The sequence below is a fragment of the Borostomias antarcticus genome (genome assembly GCF_949987555.1).
Source record: "Borostomias antarcticus genome assembly, chromosome: 4".
Taxonomy (NCBI): Eukaryota; Metazoa; Chordata; class Actinopteri; order Stomiiformes; family Stomiidae; genus Borostomias; species Borostomias antarcticus.
This window is the reverse complement of record NC_140237.1, coordinates 7,854,567-7,874,381: the sequence shown is the minus strand read 5'-3', so window position 1 is coordinate 7,874,381 and position 19,815 is coordinate 7,854,567. Positions and strand designations below refer to the sequence as shown.

The window sequence follows — 19,815 nt, the reverse complement described above, 5'->3', positions numbered from 1 at the left end:
GAAGTAGTGGAGCTTGTGCAAAGAGCCTATTAATGTCATAGTCAATGCAGCAAGCAAAATTATGGTACAAAAGTTATGACACAACACCATTCAGTCAAGAACAATTTATTTTATTAAAAAAGTACACAATGTCTGGCCTGCAACATGATAAACAAGTTTAAAAACAAAAAGGATTAAAAAAAAAAATACAAAAACAGTTATTTACAAAAAAAATGGCAGGCTGTGCTCAGATAGGCTGGGGGTGGGCGTCAGATGGGCTGGGGGGGGGGGCTGTGCTCAGATGGGCTGGGGGGGGGGCTGTGCTCAGATGGGCTGGGGGGGGGGGGCTGTGCTCAGATGGGCTGGGGGGGGGGCTGTGCTCAGATGGGCTGGGGGGGGGGGGGCTGTGCTCAGATGGGCTGGGGGGGGGGCTGTGCTCAGATGGGCTGCGGGTGGGCGTCAGATGGGCTGGGGGGGGGGGCTGTGCTCAGATGGGCTGGGGGGCAGCTAGGAAGGGAAGTCTTCCTCATCAGAATGCTGGGGAGTGCTCAGATGGACTGTGCTTGGATGGGCTGTGCTCAGGCAGACTTCTGCAGATACCTAAAGACACAATGAACTGGCCGTAAATACACAACGCACATACATGCACAAAAAAGTGGTACACAATCTTTGGAACCATGCAGTCACACTGGGTAGGAGAAACCAAAAAAAAAGACATCACTTACCCTTCTGCATTTAGCAGGGGCATGTTTCAATGTCTCCTGCAGCTGGGCGGCCACCTCCGCCATCGTAGCCTTTGGCATGGAGACCATCACTGCACCTTTAAGTTATCAAGAAAGGTAATGGTTTCAATTCACATCGGTCATGGAACAAAGACGATGTATTAAAAAATATTCAAAATATGAACCATTTCTTACATGTTAGAACATTGAAGAGTGTCAAACTCTTCAGTGGCTTCTTCCCCTTCTTCCCGTGCACACTGTAGGCGCTCCACACCGCATGTGTGGCTACAGCTGACAGCACCCGCCGGACTGTGTCCGCCAAGTCTCTGCCACCAATGGCACCTAGGTATTGTGTCTGCAAAACAAAGAGTCATTTACTGTACCCTTCCCTGCACTGCAAAAATAAGACAAAGTTCCGCCCTGCAGACACTCACCATCTTCCTCTGATGTTCCCGGTCCTTCAACCTGGCCTCACAGACCTGCAGCTCCTCGTCCGTTTGGGCAGGGTTCAGTACATCCAGCACTTCTCCCTGGGCTCCAGACTCCACAGGCCGCGTGCCCTGGGCCAGTTCCCTCACAGTCCGTGCAAGCTCACGGAGTTGCTCCCGCATCTCTGAGAACTGCTGATGTACAGACCTCTGGAAATCTAGATAAACACAGATGTGGCTATAAGTACATTGACATAAAACTAAATGAAACTCAAAATATATCCCTGCATGCAAAAGGGATAAAGGAAAGGGATGAGCAGGAAACTGTATGGTGTTGGCAGCATGCTTTGGCTTCTGGCATTTGAAGGAGAATAAATTAAGACATTAACAGGTAGACATCACAACACCACAGCAGTACATGCCACTCTTACCTGGTCTGGCTGGGGTGCTATACATGAAGCCTGGGCTCGCATGGTTTTCGCTCACAGGGGATGAGCTCGGAAAATCTGCAAGATGAGTAAATGGTATTCAATCTAAAAAAGCCAATCACAGAGCTAACTGAATGGGATTAGCAGGAAACTTTATGGTGTTGGCTTTGGCTTCTGGCATTTGGAGGGAAACTAAATAAAGACAAGACAGGTAGACACCACAGCAGTACATGCCACTCTTACCTGGTCTGGCTGGGTGCTGTATGATCTGGCTGGGGTGCTATAAATGGGGCCTGGGCCCCGCTCGCCCACATGGGACAAGCTTGGAAAATCTGCAAGATGAGTAAAATGGTATTCAAAATAAATAAAAAATAGTCCAACTATCAGTGTGCAGTAGGCATAGACATTTCATTTCAACACAAACATGCATACCTGGATTGTACAGCACACGTGGATTGTACTGGACCGCTGGCAGAGGCCTTTCAACTCCGGCACCTGGCACCTGGTCTTTGGCCTGCATAGTGGGGACCAATGGCTGCCCGGGGCTTGGAATATCTAGTGGAATATCACTAAATTAGCTCACGATTTCAAAAGTACTACTCTTTTGGGACTGTTGAATGCACCTTAGTATATTACCTTCGTCACTGGAGTGATAGCGCGTGTTGCGCCGTCTCTTTCTAACGTCCTGGCGCTCATCCATTGACGACTGCTGCTCAAAGACTTTTGCCATGAGCCTGGCACCTTCGTAATGATCTGTGTGCATAAAGTACCATAATCAATACATTTCAGCCATCCTGTTTTCCTCAGAATAATGAGTAATGATCTTTTTCCCCCCCGCCAGTATTTTTTAACAGCTTAAAATGCAAACAGTACCAGTTGTGGACTTGGGGAAAACCCAAATTCAGCAGAGTCAAACAAACAATTTCCCTCAGTCCAGCGGCCATTTTATATTAACGTTAACTAACACAAAACTTAACATCTCAGACCGTTCGCTTGCTTATGTTTCTGCAAATGTTCAGGGCGAACACAAAGCCAGCAGTAACAGAAAAAAGATTTGCAATAGTTTGTCGGAGTATTTTCAATATTGTCTAAACATTAGTCAAGTTCGGGCCTTGACTTAGCTAGCTAACACTAGGTAGCGTGTTAGCTAGCACTAGGTAGCGTGTTAGCTAGCATTAGTAGCGTGTTAGCTAGCATTAGTAGCGTGTTAGCTAGCACTAGTAGCGTGTTAGCTAGCATTAGCTAACGTTAGCTAGCTAGCATTGGGCTTCCAATTCCTGAACTTAGTTTAGCGTGCAGGTTATGAGTTACTTCTGTTTACTTAAATTATTACCGGTAAGTAAACAAATAAATAGCTAAACCAACAGTCAAATCAATGTAATTTGATGAGAAAAACCCCCGAGGTAACTGGTATAACTTACCAGAAATGAGTTCGCACCACACAAAAAAAGTGTTTTAGTCCCCAATCTGCTCTCTTTATGGCTTTAAACCACAGCTTTCGGTGGTTCCTCTGAAAAGGGTGACATCTCGAGGGGATGATGAAGAATCTGAGGCCATCATCTTGTTCTTTTCTGTTTGTACAGTTCACAGCACAGCGGCTTTGAGGCATAATTAGCTACACGAAACGGAGCTACTGTGGCTAGCGAGTTCGTTCCTCGTTCGCTCGTTCCTTTTTCCCAAAGAGGCTGCGTGCGTGCGCACCCCGCTGTGACGTAGACGGCGAACCCATCTATAGGGAGGGAAAGTGATCTCATCGCCCCCTAGTGGAAGTGTTCCATAATGCCGAGAGAATGAATGGGTTTTCTCGTCACGTCTTTTGAAAAATGATATCTTGGTCGACACCGAAAGGTTAGTTTTAATTAATGAAAAAGCATTAAATGTTAACAAACAGGGAAATATACAATCAATAACATTTCTAAGATGAGTTATTCACCTCAACATAGTACAATATGAAGGATATAAGCGAAAATTTAAAAAAAGAACAAAAGACAGGAGCAGTTTTGCAAAGAATCCTGCCTACTTTAACTGTGAACCAAGCAAGCAGTGACGTCACGGGATAGCCCGATTCCTAATGCTAGCCTAATAGGACTTTAATCCAACGTCACAGCAACGTTATTTAATGACGTTGCAGGGACCCATATTGCCAATGTTTCTGCAACGTTGCAGAAAAGTCTAATTAGACTTAGGAGGGTAAAGTTATTTTCGACCTTAGATGGACGTTGTCACAACATCGCCTGATGGTAACGTTGCAACTTACCTAAGTACAACTTATGTGCAACGTTGCTGCAACCCACTGTGTTAGTAGGGTAATGGCGGCGGCCGGGGCACTGAGAATGCAGCTTTAAAAAATCTATTTTCTGCCGCGAAACGGTTGTTTTCATCAATCTGTCTTTATGAATCGCTAGTTGTGCTTACATAGAGCGAGGGCTTGTGGTTTTTCACATGCCTCTGTAATATGATCTTTAGAAACATCTTTAGAAACGAAATAGCTTCCCCACTTGCTCCAGCACGCATGCGCGCAGCAATTTTGTGTGCTACTGCTACTTTTTAATATTTGTATTTATATGTATTGTACAAATCAGTACAATATTTTATTAAATTGTAGCCTAACTGATCTATTTCAACTGTATCGAATGATAGATAGCGGATAATTGCCCAACAGATGCAGTCTGATAAATCTTCACTGAGTATGTTCCTAAACACAAACGTCAGTGAAAGGACATCAAGTAGGGGCTTGGCGTGACCCACTGTGACCCAGTGCTACCATATCAAATGACAGATAGGGGTTCTGGTAAATCTACACTAAGCATATTCCTATACATCGGTGAAAGGACATCAACGGTTCAAGGGCTCGGCATGAGGTCTCAGGGGCGAGGTCGCCCACTTTGATCACATCCTGCAACCGTAGTTCTGTATCTTCCAAAGATATTCAATTATCAGGCAGGCATGTCATTTAACACTATATTTTACTTGATTTCTTATCTTTATCTTTTGTGTTTTATCTTCCATCTTATTTTCCTGCTTTTTATTTAATTTATGTCTCTTTTTATGGGAAGCACTCCGTGCATGTACATTATCTGTTGTAAAGCACTTTGAGCTGCATTTATTTGTATGAAAGGTGCTATACAAATGACATTTTAAATTATTATTATTAGTAGTAGTAGTAGTAGTAGTATCTCGGCATACTATTGTTGTTGGCCCCTAGACTATCGAAGCCGTAACATACAAAAAAATCTAAATCTTGATTATCTGACTCCATTTTACATTACTTACAATCTGTTCTAGTTAATTATGGATTAAATTGCAGCAAGAATGGTCAAAGTGATGTATAACTTGACCTTCGCCCATGGGTGGACATGCCCATTTTGTGCGCGCAAGCAGGACATGTATGTGACCTTCCCACGTCGAGATATGGCCATTTCAATTCCCCCCATTGACAATGAATGGACAGTTAAAGTTTAAAGTCCCAATGATTGTCAAACACTCGACCTGGGGTGTTGAAATTAGTTTTCCGCATTTGACCCATCCCCTGGGGGAGCGGTGAGCAGCAGCGGTGCCGCGCTCGGGAATCCTTTGGTGATTTAGCCCCCCAATGCCAGCCCTTGATGCTGAGTGCCAAGCAGGGAGGCAATGGGTACCTTTTTTTTATTTTATAGTCTTTGGTATGACTCGGCCGGGGATCGAACTCACGACCATCCAGTCTCAGGGCGGACACTCTAACCACAAGGCCACTGAGCTGGTTAGCAATTTTTCACTTGTGAGCCCAAAAAATGAATGGAGGTGAATGGCCGTCCACGTTTGTGCGGCTCATGGACCCACCCCGTGATTAGGATCCGCTCCAAAATGAATAATGGATTCTAAGTTCGCCCATGCAACACCCCTCCACCAAGTTTCATGAAAATCGGTCTGGTCTTGTGTAATACTAGTCCAAAAAAATGAATGAAGGTGGCAGAGGTAATTGAATGTGTATTGTATTGATTACAAATGCATTAAATAAATTACAAGGCAAACAAAGGTTTTAAAGGTTAAGACCCTACCCTGTACCATTGTGATGTGAGCTTAGGGAGGGATAGAGAGAAAAAGATAACTCATGGCCAAGGCCTATAAGGAGAGAGCCAAAAGAAGAAAGGGCAAGGAAGAAAAGAGGAGTGTGAAGGAGAGACAGAAAAATAGTCTACATTCATATACATGATATACTCATGGCTAAATAGAATGTTCATATCTTGTTTAAATATCAGTGCGCGGTCATCTCTTTCAACCTCCTGCTAGGGGACTTTGGCTTGAATTGACTGATGCTAGCTAGCTAACATTACCCTACTTGTTTCCAAGAAACTGTGCCTTCAGCTTCAACTAGCTAACACAACAGTGCTAACCCCATAACTTGCTACTGTAGTTGGTTGGGACAAGCTAACATCCTCCTGTCAGGATCAGGCTAGCACTGTTGAAGCACGGCAATCCAGAAGCTGCCTGATGCTGAGCTGCAAGAAAGAGCCATCATGTGGGTCAGTGGCCACAGATCAGAGCTCTCTCCAAAGCTACTATCAGCCGTCTCTGCAGAACAAGAAGCATTTGAGTAACAAGCAGCACAAAATCTCCCCAGTGAAATATATGAAGACCACCTCCACTGTCAGTGTCAACAGCTAAATAGCTGCACCTTCAACGGTAGTGTCCAAATGAATGCATATAAAAAAGAATGACAAGTTAATTGTAAATATTGCAAATATTTATCGCTAGCTAGCAAATACACATTTTTGTTTTGTGTCGTTTGATAACATTGTGTTTCATCGTTCTAACATTGCTAGCTAGTTAACTTTTAGCAGTTAGTGCACTGCTCACACAAAATATTTATGAACAAAAATAATGAACTGTTGCTTAGTGGAAGAGGCTCTGTTAACGCCCAATCTGACGTGACGTCACAAAAAAATTTAAATGTATAAAACCAGATAATGTTTGGTGATAACAATGTAGCTTACTTTGCAGCTCAAAATGTCCTCTAAACAATTCAGATTTTCAAATTGAATGGTGTTGTATAAGTTTTAAACTGGGTTGCTTATTTTGACCATAGCGCTGGATTTGGAATCCTGGAGAGGAGTTGTATTAATGCTCATTCCACCCACTCCTATGTACAGTAATGTTGGTACAGTAATATGGAATTCTTACAATGACGAGGCATCACTGAGCAACATTTTCAGGGCGACACTTCACAGAATTTACAGTGATGATTTTAGGTAATTTTAATATAACATATATATATATATATATATGCACATAAAAAGCTGAAAATATGAAGGTTCAGGCTCTATGATATGTAATTGTAGGAGAATCGTTCACTTTTCCATTGCAGTTTAAAATGTTACGAGCACAAGCCCAGAACTGTGTCTCGTTGCAGCGTTTGGGTGTTAAGATTGCCCCTCTCGATTGAGGACGTTAGCGGCACGCTATACGCTAGTAACCAAATTAATTCAGTGGAAAGATACCCCATACCATCCAATTAAAACATTTAATTTAAAGATTTTTGTGTCATTATTTTGTGAATCTTTATGATAAATATGTAGTAACCGTTGGGTTGATGGCACTCTGCTTCAAGTCGTGCCTAACAACACCCCCGAACCGTGCCAATATTCATGATATACCATGGGTTCTTGTGCCATATCGCTTTATTCTGTGTGGGGTACAGGTGAAAAATAGTCGCTACAAGTATCTCAACTGGCCTCACTGGCTGAGGGTTTTTTTTTCTCAAGTATTTTCTTGTTCTGCAACAGTGTGCGCCTAGGAAAGATGGCACCCTTGGCGACCACCTTGTCAACCAATGCCTTTTGCTGGCCCTGTAGCTCTATCAATGCCTGTGCAGTTCAATGTAATGTGAAATGTATGAAATTTCATTTAGATCTTCTTCATTGCCTCTTAAACAGGCTTATACTCCAATTCCTTTTGATGTTGAATGCCATGGAAACATGACATACTGACAACCTCTAATGCCGGGCTCACACTACAGGATATTTAAAATCCTAACCAATTTCGAAATAGGGTTACATCACACACATAAGGAGAATCTTAACAGATATTCTTCTTGCGCATCTCAAACAAGCAGACACAGCAAGATTTGAAAATAACGGCTCATCACACGCTACAGGATCTTATCGTGCCCGAGAGAGCAACGAACCACTGGTCTTGCCGTCTCACTTGTAAAGTCAGGACGGAATAATCTTAAATATCAAACATGTTTGATATTATCATGGGTCTATCATCATGGGTCTGCGAGCCGATCGGGAGGTATAAGATTTGATCTATAAACCCCTCACATTACAAGATAATCTGGGCCGATCATCAGCCCCGACCAACGTTCCAGACCAGATTTCTCCTCCGATTGTCGGGAGGGGTGAATCGGGGATAAATCGTCCCAAAAATCCTGTAGTCTGAGCCCGGCTTAATGGAAAACCCGTAAAGAGGGAGGGGATAACGAAAGGAACATTTCAAGTTGAATTCAATTTGCCTTACTTTCATACTTCATCTGTGATAGGACCATAGTCTTGCTCAGATAGCACTGACAGTTTACTGTATTTTGTCCCTTTGGAATTTAGAACAGACTAGCAAAGAAGCACTCTTTCTCTACGATGTTATTATTTTATTAGGCTTTCCATCTGTATAATTTCAGAACTGGTATTTTCTGCATCTATTGAACACTTTATCTTGAGAGCATAATATGATTGGGAAAGACATGTTACCACATAAAATAAAAAAAAACATTAAACATGAAATTGTGCATTACAACAGCCTGCTCCAGTTCACTGAAAACAGGAAAACATACAAGTAAAGTAAACATAAATCTTCAAACTATGTCAAAATGATTGTACAATGATGTATATGACAGTTATTTGTATTAATTAGTGTGAATATACAAAAATGGACAGCACAGGGCTACTGCACATTCAACTGGCAAAGTGGCACCACAACTGAATACTGTATATCATACACTACTTTCTCAATCATCTCAATCAATGTCTTATGACTTGTGAGGATTGTCAGGCAAAACGCTTTGGAAAAATAAATCAAATGTTTTACTCTCCCACTTTTTCCACAGTCATTCGAATGCAATGCTTTAAATTGCACCTACTCCTAATTGTGCTCTCAACCAGTTTCCTTGAAAACAATCTCCTCTTGGTCCATTGCCTGATACATGGAAATAACAAGATACAGAAAAAATACAGATATAGTCAAAAGGCTAGATAAGTTTATGACAATCTCCCTTTTCAAGAACAAAGAACAGGACTGGTGTATTTTTCTTAATGACTATTGCCCATAAAACTGACAGAAATCTGAATACTTCAAATTAAACATTTGTTTCCTTAAGAGTCAGTCCCTGAAGGTAAAACAGTCTTAAGTATATAGTATCAAGAGGCTTTTGCTGCTGTGCAACTTCTCAGTGTTTCATCAATTCAACATACAGTACAAGAACAGATAGCATCCAGCCTCATTTAAGATCTGTGAGCCTCACATCATTTTCATGTTGAATTTGTGTGGCATCTCAGTAGGACTACTTTCGGCGACTTCAGCCTTCCGTGGCACATATTCAATTTCTATGTTTGGTTTTGCATTGCCTTTTCCCCTACTCCACAGGAAGAGAATAACAAGACAGAAGAGAACAACACCAAGGAAAGAGATAAATCCCATTGTGGTAGCAATAATCAGAGTCTTAACATCAAATGGGAAGGGAACCATGGCCCGGGTTCCATTGGCACCATCTTCACTGGGCTGGTTGGAAATGAAGGCAAAAGTTTTGTTGGGTTGATGGGGCCAGTTGGGCGAGTAGCTGTGCACATGCAGGTGAGCGGGCCTGGAATCATTCCCTGCCGCGTTACTGGCGATGCACAGGTAGGTGCCGTTGTCCTGGATTTGGGCATAGCGAACCTCTAATGTGCCTTCAGGAGAGACAGTGAGTCGGCCAACGGATTTGGCTGTGATGAACTGTTTCTTCGGGGTGAGCCACATTATCATGGGAGCCGGATCACCTTCTGCTTGGCAAGTGAAGTGCACTGTGGTTCCCTCGTCCACGTGCCTCTGTTGCGTCTTGTCGTCTTGAATCTTGGACTTTTGGCAGGTGAAGTAATCAGATGGGAGAATGTCAGGGAAGTCTTTGAACTCTTTTCCATGCACTGCTTCAGGCAAAGCGCAGATGGGATGCTGCCGGTTGAAGTTTAACCTCCAGCGCCGTCGAAACACCCAGAGCAGGCGACAATCGCAGGCCAGGGGGTTACCGTGCAGAGCCAGGGTCTCTAGGTTCCCCACCGAGTGAAAGACAGACTCCTCAAGGGTACTGAGGCTATTGTTGGATACATTTAAGATTCTGAGATGGTTCAGTCCACGAAAGGAATAGGGCTCAATGGTGACTAATTTCCCTCCTACCAAGTGAAAAGCCTGGAGTTTGAACAGATTTTGCAGTTTGTTACCTTCCACAATTTGAATGGGATTAAATGACAAATTCAGAAAGCGAAGGTGTGCCAAATGTCTGATGGCTTGATAAGGGATGGCAGTAAGATTGCAGTTTGTGATGATCAAGGATGTGATGTTTAGTCCAAACAAGCATTTTGGGGTCATAGTATCCAGAGATGGCCAATGAGAAATCTCTAAGACTCTGAGACGGTAGAGCCTCTTGAAGGAGTAATCCCTGATGATATTAACATTGAGGTGGCGTAGCCGAAGTGACAGCAGGTTATGCAGATGGCTCAGGGCCTCTGTGGGCATAGAGGTAAGGTTGCATCTCTCCATGGTGAACCTTTCCAGGCTACTAAGGCCATGGAAGGCCCGTGGTGAGATAAAAACCAGATCATTATCACCCACTTCCAGGGCCTTCAGATTGTACAGCTCCTGGAACATGTAGTCCAGCAGGATCACAATGTGGTTCTCGCTAATATCCAGTTGAGTGAGGTTGCTGAGGCCTGTGAATACTCCCAGCTGAATGAGCTTCACATGGTTGTCGCGCAGCCCCAGAGTCCGCAGACCGACAAGGTTGCTAAAAGCCCCAGGCTCAATAGATGAGATAATGTTTTCATTCAACTGCAGCTCTTCCAGTTGAGGGTAACTGATAAACTCCTCGGGTCCCAGGATTTTCAGCCGGTTCTTGCTGAGGTCCAACAGTCTAGTCTCAGTGGGGATGCCCTCTGGAAGTCCCGCCAGTCTCCGTCGGTGGCACACTACGGAGCGCTCCTGAGCATTACACTCACAGCGGGATGGGCAGCCCGTTGTGGAGCCAGACAGGACAGTACCCAACATCAGGACCAGGATGGGCTGCCAGCATGCCACCAGGTAGCTGTGCCCACCAGCTTCCCCTGACACCATTCTACTGCCTACCTGTGGGAACAAAAAAAAAAAGACAGTTAAAACCCATATAATGTGGACCACATCCTGTGCACATTTCACTTTGCTCAAATGTGTTGTCATTTTGTTATAATTGGTCAGTATGTTTGTACCTTGCATTTTGCAAACTAAAATAAAACATTAACAAGTAATATGTCTCACAAGTACAGACACTGAAACAGTCTCTGCTGCAAGTAACAAAATGTTCAAGCTTTTTCCCCAAGCACTGACCACTCCATTAGAACAGACATCACTGTTCTTTGTCTATCCCTGGGACCCTGGAAGACCAACTGAATGTAAATGTATCAAACCATGACTGAAACAACCATGATTCCTGACCTGCACTTTCTAAATAAGATTTCTGCCCTCTATACTGTAATTTAAGTTTCTTTGGTAATTCACTTTGTTTTAATCTTTCATGTATTGTTTGAACCTGTCTCATGTGTTTCCTAGCCTCGTGAGACCATCCTGATCTCACAAGCGCACATTGTTTCACTCCCACCCATCAGTCTGGCAAAGATTTCAAGACCTAGATTTATTATTTATTATATTTTAGTTACACGAAATGTATGGTGTGCAGTCACAGGGAAATGTTGCTGCCGGCTCCAAGATTATGCTCATTACAGATAAACTCCAATACTCAATTTAAAAATTACATATTACATAAGAATACAATTAACAGTATGAAGATAATGGTAAGATGAGATACATACTGGTCTGGAAGGATTATGTACAGTACATACATATTCATATATGGATATGAATATGAAATCTCAATAGAGATCAGTTTGTGCCCGATCAGAAAACTATTTGGTGGTTTTGGTGGTTTAAAAAAAAACAAAAAACAGGTCAATGAGTTAAAAGTTGATCGTTTTTAGATTGGTCTCTTATGTTGAATCATACCCAGAAAAAAATGTTTTCCACTGCTAGCCCTATCTATTATAATCTATTTCTACTAGAAATGAGCCTTTTGGGTCACATGCCGTCATGTGACTTGCAATACCGAGCTTTGCCCACTACGTCAAATGGCTTCATGCGCCAGTGAGCAACTTTCATTGAAATGAATAGGCAGCCATTTCCAATGCCTTCTCCAGTTATACATCCGTGGCCTAAACTAGCCTACTCCTGATTTCTCTAAATCTCATGCTACAAACGGACACATCACCTACAGAAGCTGCGTCAGTTATCGCTTAATATCATTATGGGTGGCCACAAGTTAAAAAAAAAGCCCATTCTTATTGCAATATACAGTAGGACTTTAATTTCACTATTCATTAGGTGGGCTAGCTTGCAAAAGCTAGCCCAACTTGTGATATTCCCACTATTTCTTTCTTTATTATTCTCCCCGTTTTTTGTCTCCTTTATAACTTCTACATACTTTTTGCTAGAAACTTCATTCAAACTTTAAAATGTTCACGATGTTTAGCTCTTTAACGGATGTATTCAGATTTTTGATATTTTTTATAGTTTTTTAGTAATTTAACTTTTAATAGTAATTTTTGTGCCATTGAAACTGCTGGTGGAATGTTCAGTATCATTATGTTTTTAGAGTGGTGGCAGCTGTTGCTTTTAAAATATTTACACATTTTGTAAACTGCTGGCACTCCTACAGTTTTGAAAGCTCACACACTTATTATACATCAAAACTTTCACACAACTGTGCTGATTCGTACAATGTAAGTATCTTAGCCGTGTGACTTATAATTTTCGCTGTATGACGATTTGTTTGGCAACTGCGCTCTCCATTGAAACATATGGGCCCACACTCTACCTTTTGAGCTGCTAATTTTGCATTTTTACCCTTTTTCTAACTCGTCGCCATGCCTACAGTTTTTAAGCTACACAGACATATCATAGCCTAAAATGTTCAGCATTATCTCAGGATTCCTACGGTGTCAATATCTAGGCTGTGACCTTTATACTTTTTGAGAGAGAGCTGTCTGAATCCAACATGCCTTTCCATTGAAGTGAATGAGAGGATGCTCACAGTGTCAGTTGGGATTTGAATTTGGGGACACGTGCAGGCTCTCTGTACAGGCACCCTTTAATGACTACTGTGGTAGCATTCATATTCATTTCTTCCTTCCTTCCTTCCTTCCTTCCTTCTGTCCTTCCTTCCTTCCGCCTTCCTTCCTTCCATCCTTCCATCCTTCCTTGCCTCCTTCCATTCCTTCCTTCTTGCTTTCTTTTCTTCCTTCCTTCCATCCTTCCTTCCTTCCACCCTTCCTTCCTTCCCTTCCTTCCTTCCATCCTTCCTTCCTTCTCTCTTTCCTTCCTTCCATCCTTCCTTCCATCCTTCCTTCTTTCCTTCCTTCCATCCTTCCTTCTTTCCTTCCATCCTTCCTTCCTTCCATTCCTTCCTTCTTGCTTTCTTTCCTTCCTTCCATCCTTCCTTCCCTTCCTTCCTTCCATCCTTCCTTCTCTCTTTCCTTCCATCCTTCCTCCCTTCCTTCTTTCCTTCCATCCTTCCTTCCTTCCTCCTTTCTTTCCATCCTTCCTTCCATCCATCCTTCCCTTCCTTCTTTCTTTCTTTCTTTCTTTCTTTCTTTCTTTCTTTCTTTCTTTCTTTCCTTCCATCCTTCATTCCTTTCCTTCCATCCTTCCTTCTTTCCTTCCATCCTTCCTTTCCTTCCTTCCTTCCTTTCCTTCCATCCGTCCTTCCATCCTTCCTTCCTTCCTTCTTTCCTTCCTTCCATCCTTCCTTTCCTTCCTTCTATCCGTCCTTCCATCCTTCCTTCCATCCTCCCCTCCATCCTTCCATCCTTCCCTCCATCCTTCCTTCCTCCTTTCTTTCCTTCATTCCATCCTTCCTTCCATCCTTCCCTTCTTTCTTTCTTTCTTTCCTTCCATCCTTCATTCCTTTCCTTCCTTCCATCCTTCCTTTCCTTCCTTTCCTTTCATCCTTCCTTCCATCCTTCCTTCCCTTACTTCCATCCTTCCTTCTTTCTTTCTTTCCTTCCTTCCTTCCATCCTTCCTTTCCTTCCTTCCTTCCATCCTTCATTCCTTTCCTTCCTTCCTTCCTTCCTTTCCTTCCATCCTTCCTTCTATCCTTCCTTCCATCCTTCCTTCTTTCTTTCCTTCCATCCTTCCTTACCTTCCTTTCTTCCTTCCATCCTTCCTTCTTTCCTTCCTTCCTTCCATCCTCCCTTCCCTTCCTTCCTTCCTCCCTTCCTTCCATCCTTCCTTCCATCCTTCCTTCCTCCTTTCTTTCCTTCCTTCCATCCTTCCCTTCCTTCTTTCTTTCTTTCCTTCCATCCTTCATTCCTTTCCTTCCATCCTTCCTTCCTTCTTTCCTTCCTTCCATCCTTCCTTTCCTTCCTTCCATCCTTCCTTCCTTCCATCCTTCCTTCCCTTACTTCCATCCTTCCTTATTTCCTTCCTTCCTTCCTTCCTGCTTTCTTTCCTTCCTTCCATCCTTCCCTTCTTTCTTTCTTTCCTTCCATCCTTCATTCCTTTCCTTCCTTCCATCCTTCCTTTCCTTCCTTCCATCCTTCCTTCCTTCCCTTCCATCCTTCCTTCCATCCTTTCTTCCATCCTTCCTTCCTTCCCTTCCTTCCATCCTTCCTTCCTTCTTTCCTTCCTTCCATCCTTCCTTTCCTTCCTTTCTTTCTTCCTTCCTTCCTTCCTTCCTTCCTTCCATCCTTCCTTCCTTCCTTCCTTCCATCCTTCCTTCCTTCCATCATTCCTACCATCCTTCCTTCCATCCATCCATCCTTCCATCCTTCCTTCCTTTCCTTCCTTCTTTCTTTCTCTTTCCTTCCTTCCATCCTTTCTTTCTTTCTTTCTTCCTCAAAGAAATATTCAGAATGACACTCTTTTTCAGGCTGTAAACTCATATTAATATATTTTCTCCTCTCAGCTATTGAACTCAATAAAACTATGAGTTATGATGAGTGGTCTAATCTATTTTTGAGTGTAGTACTAGCAGTACTTATAACAAACAACTACTGCAACACCTCCACAGCTACTGGTCCGACCGGCGTGGGCTATAGACACATGGTCTCCAATGAGGGGTGCATTGGGATGGCCTGGCAATCACTGACCTGCCCCCCACAACCTCTGACCTGAGGGGGCGGAGTCTCGCCACCACGCCACTATCCACGCCACCGTCCCCACATCTCAGACCCTGAGTTGGCTAAAGATGCAGTTTTCACGGTTGGGTGCATGTGGGTGGTCCGGGGAGCAGTACGCTGTCCTCAACCGGCTCTGACCCGAGGGGGCGGAGTCTCGTCACCACGCCACTATTCACGCCACTGTCCCGACATCTCAGCCCCTGAGTGAGCTACAGACACACGGTATTCACTGTTGGGTGCATGGAGATTGCCCAGATGTCAGTGCACTGCCCCCGACCTGCTCTGACCGGAGGGGGTGGAGTCTCGCCATCACGCCACTATCCACGCCACGGACCTCACAACACAGCCTATGAGGTGGCTAGACACACACAGTCTTCACTGGTGAAGGCAGGTGGGTAGCCCGGCATGGCCTACACTGTCCACGACCGGCTCTGACCCAAGGGGGCGGAGTCTCACACTCACGCCACTATCCACGCCACGGCCCCACAACTCAGCCCCTGAGTGGACTAGAGACACATGGTCTTCACCGGTGCGGGCGGGTAGGTGGTCCGGAGAGGGGTACACTGTCCTCGACCAGCTCTGACCTGAGGGGGCGGAGTCTCACCACCATGCCACCGTCCACACCACAGACCCCACAACTCAGCCCCTGATTGGGCTAGAGATGCACGGTCTTCGCCGGTGGGTGCATGGAGATTGCCTGGTCCGTAGTAGTTCTAGCAGTAGCTGTTACATACAGCTGCAGCAGCTAGCCCACCTCACATTTTCTCCAGGAAATGTACTTTCTAGTTTCATTTAGTCTACTACACATTATTGAAAAGTGATCACTAGTGACTATTCTGTATTCGCCCGCGTAGCCAACAGCATGCAGCAGACTGAGAGCTGACTGTTCTATCCTCTTCTAGGCAAAAATTAAGCTTAAAACCTGTAGTTTTTAGCTATATGTGTTCATTTAAACATCTCAGTTGAAATATTGAAAAAAAGACATCAGATCATATCGGATTCTCGGATCAAAGGTTTGAGAAGCTTTTCCTCTTGAGGTAGGCCCCTACTACAATAGTTTGAAGGCTAGGAATGTTGTAGGTCACGGGCCAGAGATGAGGTTGCCTAGGAGTTATTGTTAACCCATTGAAGGTTGGGTACCCTTTGTTAAGCATTACACATAATAATAATAATATAATATAGTGTGTGCATTAATAAGATAATTGAAAAGTAACTCAAAAGTTACTTTTCCCAGTAACTAGTTCCTTTCTATATGCAGTAATCAGTAATGTAACTCAGTTCAATTCAATGTTTTGGTCAAGAATGCTAGGGCTGCTGACTTTGCAAATCACTTTGCGCGACATCACCACAAGCAAACAAAACCCCAGAATGCTGTTCAATACTATAAATACAATGGCCAGCCCTCCTCTTCCCTCTATCTGTTTTTTCCAATGAGGACTGTAATCGTTTTCTTTTGTTTTTTGTAAACAAAGTAGCTGAAGTGAGAGCGAGCATTATTCCCTCTCCCCTCCCTATCTGTCCAGCCAGGCAGTCTACTTTGAGTTGTTTCTCCAGGATTTCCCTGACGTAATGAGCTCTATGAAATCTTCTTCAAGCCTCCTAGATCTTCTACCAACCCCCTTGCTAAATAAAGTTATTAGCTCTGTTGGCCCCTGCTTGGTCTCTATTATAAATAGTTCACTTGAATCTGGCTCAGTCCCATCTTATTTTAAGCAGGCCATCCAGACCCTGTTTAAAAAACCCAACCTGGACCCCTCCTTACCAAAAAACTACCGGCCCACCTCCAACAGCCAAATGGACATAATGATGTCCTCAGGCAAATGCGGCATTCTGATTGATCTTAGTGCAGCTATTGACACGGTACTGTATATCATAGCATCCTGTTAGAAAGGCTTTGGGAGTGGGTGGGCATCTCTGGGAGTGCCCTAAATTGGTTTGCCTTCTACCTCAAAGCGAGCCCCTTCACCCTGCACTTTACCCCTAAAACTTCATTTTGCGCATTAATGTTTAGGGGTAGGGTCATCCCAATCCTCAAAGGTGTCAAGTGTAGGGGTAAGGGCGAGGGATACATAGCCCTTGCAACTGAGATTTTTCAGACACACTCCAAACTAAGGGCAATGGGAATTTTCCCAGAATGCGTCATCAGCAAGTAAAAACAAAGATGGAGACAAACACTGAAGGCAAAAAATAAACTATATAATGTATTTTCTTTGTTAATAAATATGTAAAAATGACGCTAACCATTGTATTAGCTTCATTTAATGTAATTTCAATTATCTTTTCTTTATAACAAGCATAATGACATCGCTAACATTCGCTATTCTCTTGCGAAATGGCAAGATGCTACCGGTGCAGATAAAACTGTTGTAGAGTCACTATAGTTTTTTTTTTAGTTTTGTAGATTTTCTGGTGATAATGTAGTTGTTTAAACTTAATTTGTAGCCAATTTATCAAGAGAAAGCATACTTGAAATTTTGCTCCAAACCTATATTTGCTGAGAGGAGCCTTGGCTCGGACATGGTTTTGACATTAGCCGCTGGCTCCGATATGGTAAAACCAGGGACTCAGTGCACAAGCAACAGAAGATAAAACAACATCATATTATAATAGTTTAATGTCTTAACATGTTCTTTTTGATGACCGATTCACAAGCAACAGAAGATAAAACAACATCATATTATAATAGTTTAATGTCTTAACATGTTCTTTTTGATGACCGATTCACAAGCAACAGAAGATAAAACAACATCATATTATAATAGTTTAATGTCTTAACATGTTCTTTTTGATGACCGATTGCATGAAACTAGTATCCCTGTGATCCATTCCAGGAACAACTGAGCAAAGAGGGCAGATAATGAGCAGCGGTTCCTTAAATCGAAAGCTGCAGCCAAAAAACTTTCAGAGTGAGTAATTTGTTTTAAAGTTGCTTGACCGCACACTCTTGTTTTATCATTGTATTATAACATTACTCTTCATTTTTGTTATGATACAGGACATTCATCACAGAAGCAGGCATGGAGCGGAAAATCACTGGGCAACAGGTATAGAAGAAATGGGGGAGAAAAAAAAGTATACGGTAATGTGATCATGTAATCCCTTTTTCCATCATAACTCTATTTGTAATTATTGTCATTATTTGTATATTGAGTTAAAACTGTGTGTGCGTGTGTTGCAGGAGCTGAAAACTCCAAAACAGGGTCTGGTACAGATGGAGAGAGACAGCTGCTGCTACCTGGCAGTATTACATGGACATGCGTGAGGTGTTGGGGGACAGGGCCGTCCATCCACCCTCCTCTGTAACATAACATTAATGGAAGCGGTCAGTGGCTAAAGCAGTTACACTGATGGTTCCTGTAACGTTTGCTGCAATTAGTTCAACTTCTGTTTCTGGACAAAGGTAAGGGATAAACCCAGATAACACAAGGCTAGTGGACCTACAGCGGGTCCCCGATGGATGCTCCACCACCATTCCACCAGTAGTTAATTTACTATATGCACAACTCCAGTACTTCCTGAAATTAGACATGCTTCTCTATTTAGACAACGAAAGGCAACACCTGTCTCACACTATTGGATGAAATGATTTTTGATTTTGATCATACTTTTTCGAGTTTTTTGAGTGTGCCCATACAGTAGCTAGCAACGAGCCAGGGTGCGCAGAACTCTGTACTGCATAAAACAGATATTTTAACCTGTACTAGTCAGATACATGCCAGGGAAGCCAGGAATAGGGCTAAACATGAAATTCAGTGTACATATCCTTTAAGGAGCTCGTCTGCCATGCCGAACTTGTGAGTTCAAATCCCACAAAACTTGTGGGTTCAAAAATTGTGGTGTGGATAGTTTTTTGTCACTGGATGTTATAGAAGCTATGTAAAAATGCGGTTACCTGTTGGTTCTATGTCAATTATTGAATTTATGTGCAGTAATTGAACATATGAAATACTCCTGTTTTGAAATTATACCTACAATATGTGTCTCAGTAATTACCCATTATATATAGACCCTTTTACTGTTGATGAACAATTAAGTGTGCGGGCGCATTTTGGCAACTGGTGGGGGCAGGTGGGTAGCCCAGAGAGGGGTCCACTGCCCCCGACCCAATATGACGCGAGGGGGGGGAGTCTCGCCATCACGCCACTATCCACGCCAAGGATCACACAACTCAGCCCCTGAGTGGGCTAGAGACCCACAGTCTTCGCCAGTGGGTGCAAGGAGATTGACCAGAGGTCACTGTACTGCACTCAATCAGCTCTGACCCAAGCAGGCGGAGCCACTATCCATGCCATGAACTCCACAACTCAGCCCCTGAGCGGGCTAGACGCACGGTTTTCACCAGTGGGTGTATGGAGATTGCCCGGAAGTAACTGCACTACATCCGAACTGCTCTGATGCAAGGGGGCGGAGTCTCGCCACCACGCCACGGACCTAGAATATAGACAATTAGCCAATGCACATTGGCCAATGCACAAATGGGCCTAGAATATAGACAATTAGCCAATTGCACAACGCCAGTACTTCCTGAAATTAGACATGCTTCTCTATTTCCTGTCCTACACTATTGATGAAGTGATTAATCAGGTGTGCCTGACTGCAGCACAATGATCAGGCACACCTGAATAATCATTTCATCCAATAGTGTAAGACAGGAAATAAAGAAGAATGTCTAATTTCAGGAAGTAGCCTACTGGAGTTGTGCATATAGCCCATTGAAGAAGGCTGCATGGGCGAGCATTGCAGCGCGGATGGCTGCTTCCACTCCCAGGCCACCCAGGGAGTGGACAGTCGTCCGCAAGAAATGGCAGGACTTCGCCAGTCAGGCCAAAA

General features: G+C 43.4%; 2 protein-coding genes and 1 long non-coding RNA gene across 3 annotated transcripts; all 3 read right to left on the bottom strand.

Annotated features, from left to right (window-relative positions):
* Nucleotides 1-711: 711 nt before the first annotated feature.
* LOC311307809 lies at nucleotides 712-1,197 on the bottom strand. Its single transcript, XR_014630389.1, has 3 exons — nucleotides 1,136-1,197; nucleotides 897-1,056; nucleotides 712-799 (listed from the first exon to the last, which is right to left on the bottom strand). It is a non-coding gene; the product is annotated as an uncharacterized lncRNA (long non-coding RNA).
* Nucleotides 1,198-1,280: 83 nt separating this feature from the next.
* On the bottom strand, nucleotides 1,281-3,225 carry LOC311308114 (uncharacterized protein). The gene is made up of 6 exons (XM_084437050.1): nucleotides 2,979-3,225; nucleotides 2,194-2,310; nucleotides 1,990-2,112; nucleotides 1,801-1,889; nucleotides 1,561-1,635; nucleotides 1,281-1,347 (listed from the first exon to the last, which is right to left on the bottom strand). Exons 2-5 carry the CDS (start codon nucleotides 2,285-2,287, stop codon nucleotides 1,612-1,614), a joined length of 330 nt encoding a protein of 109 aa, XP_084293176.1. The 5' UTR covers nucleotides 2,288-2,310; nucleotides 2,979-3,225; the 3' UTR covers nucleotides 1,281-1,347; nucleotides 1,561-1,611.
* A 5,823-nt stretch (nucleotides 3,226-9,048) lies between these two features.
* Nucleotides 9,049-10,902, bottom strand: lingo1b (leucine rich repeat and Ig domain containing 1b; the record flags this gene model as incomplete). Its single annotated transcript, XM_084436518.1, has 1 exon — nucleotides 9,049-10,902. Exon 1 carries the CDS (start codon nucleotides 10,891-10,893, stop codon nucleotides 9,049-9,051), a length of 1,845 nt encoding a protein of 614 aa, XP_084292644.1. The 5' UTR covers nucleotides 10,894-10,902.
* Between the last annotated feature and the right edge of the window lie 8,913 nt (nucleotides 10,903-19,815).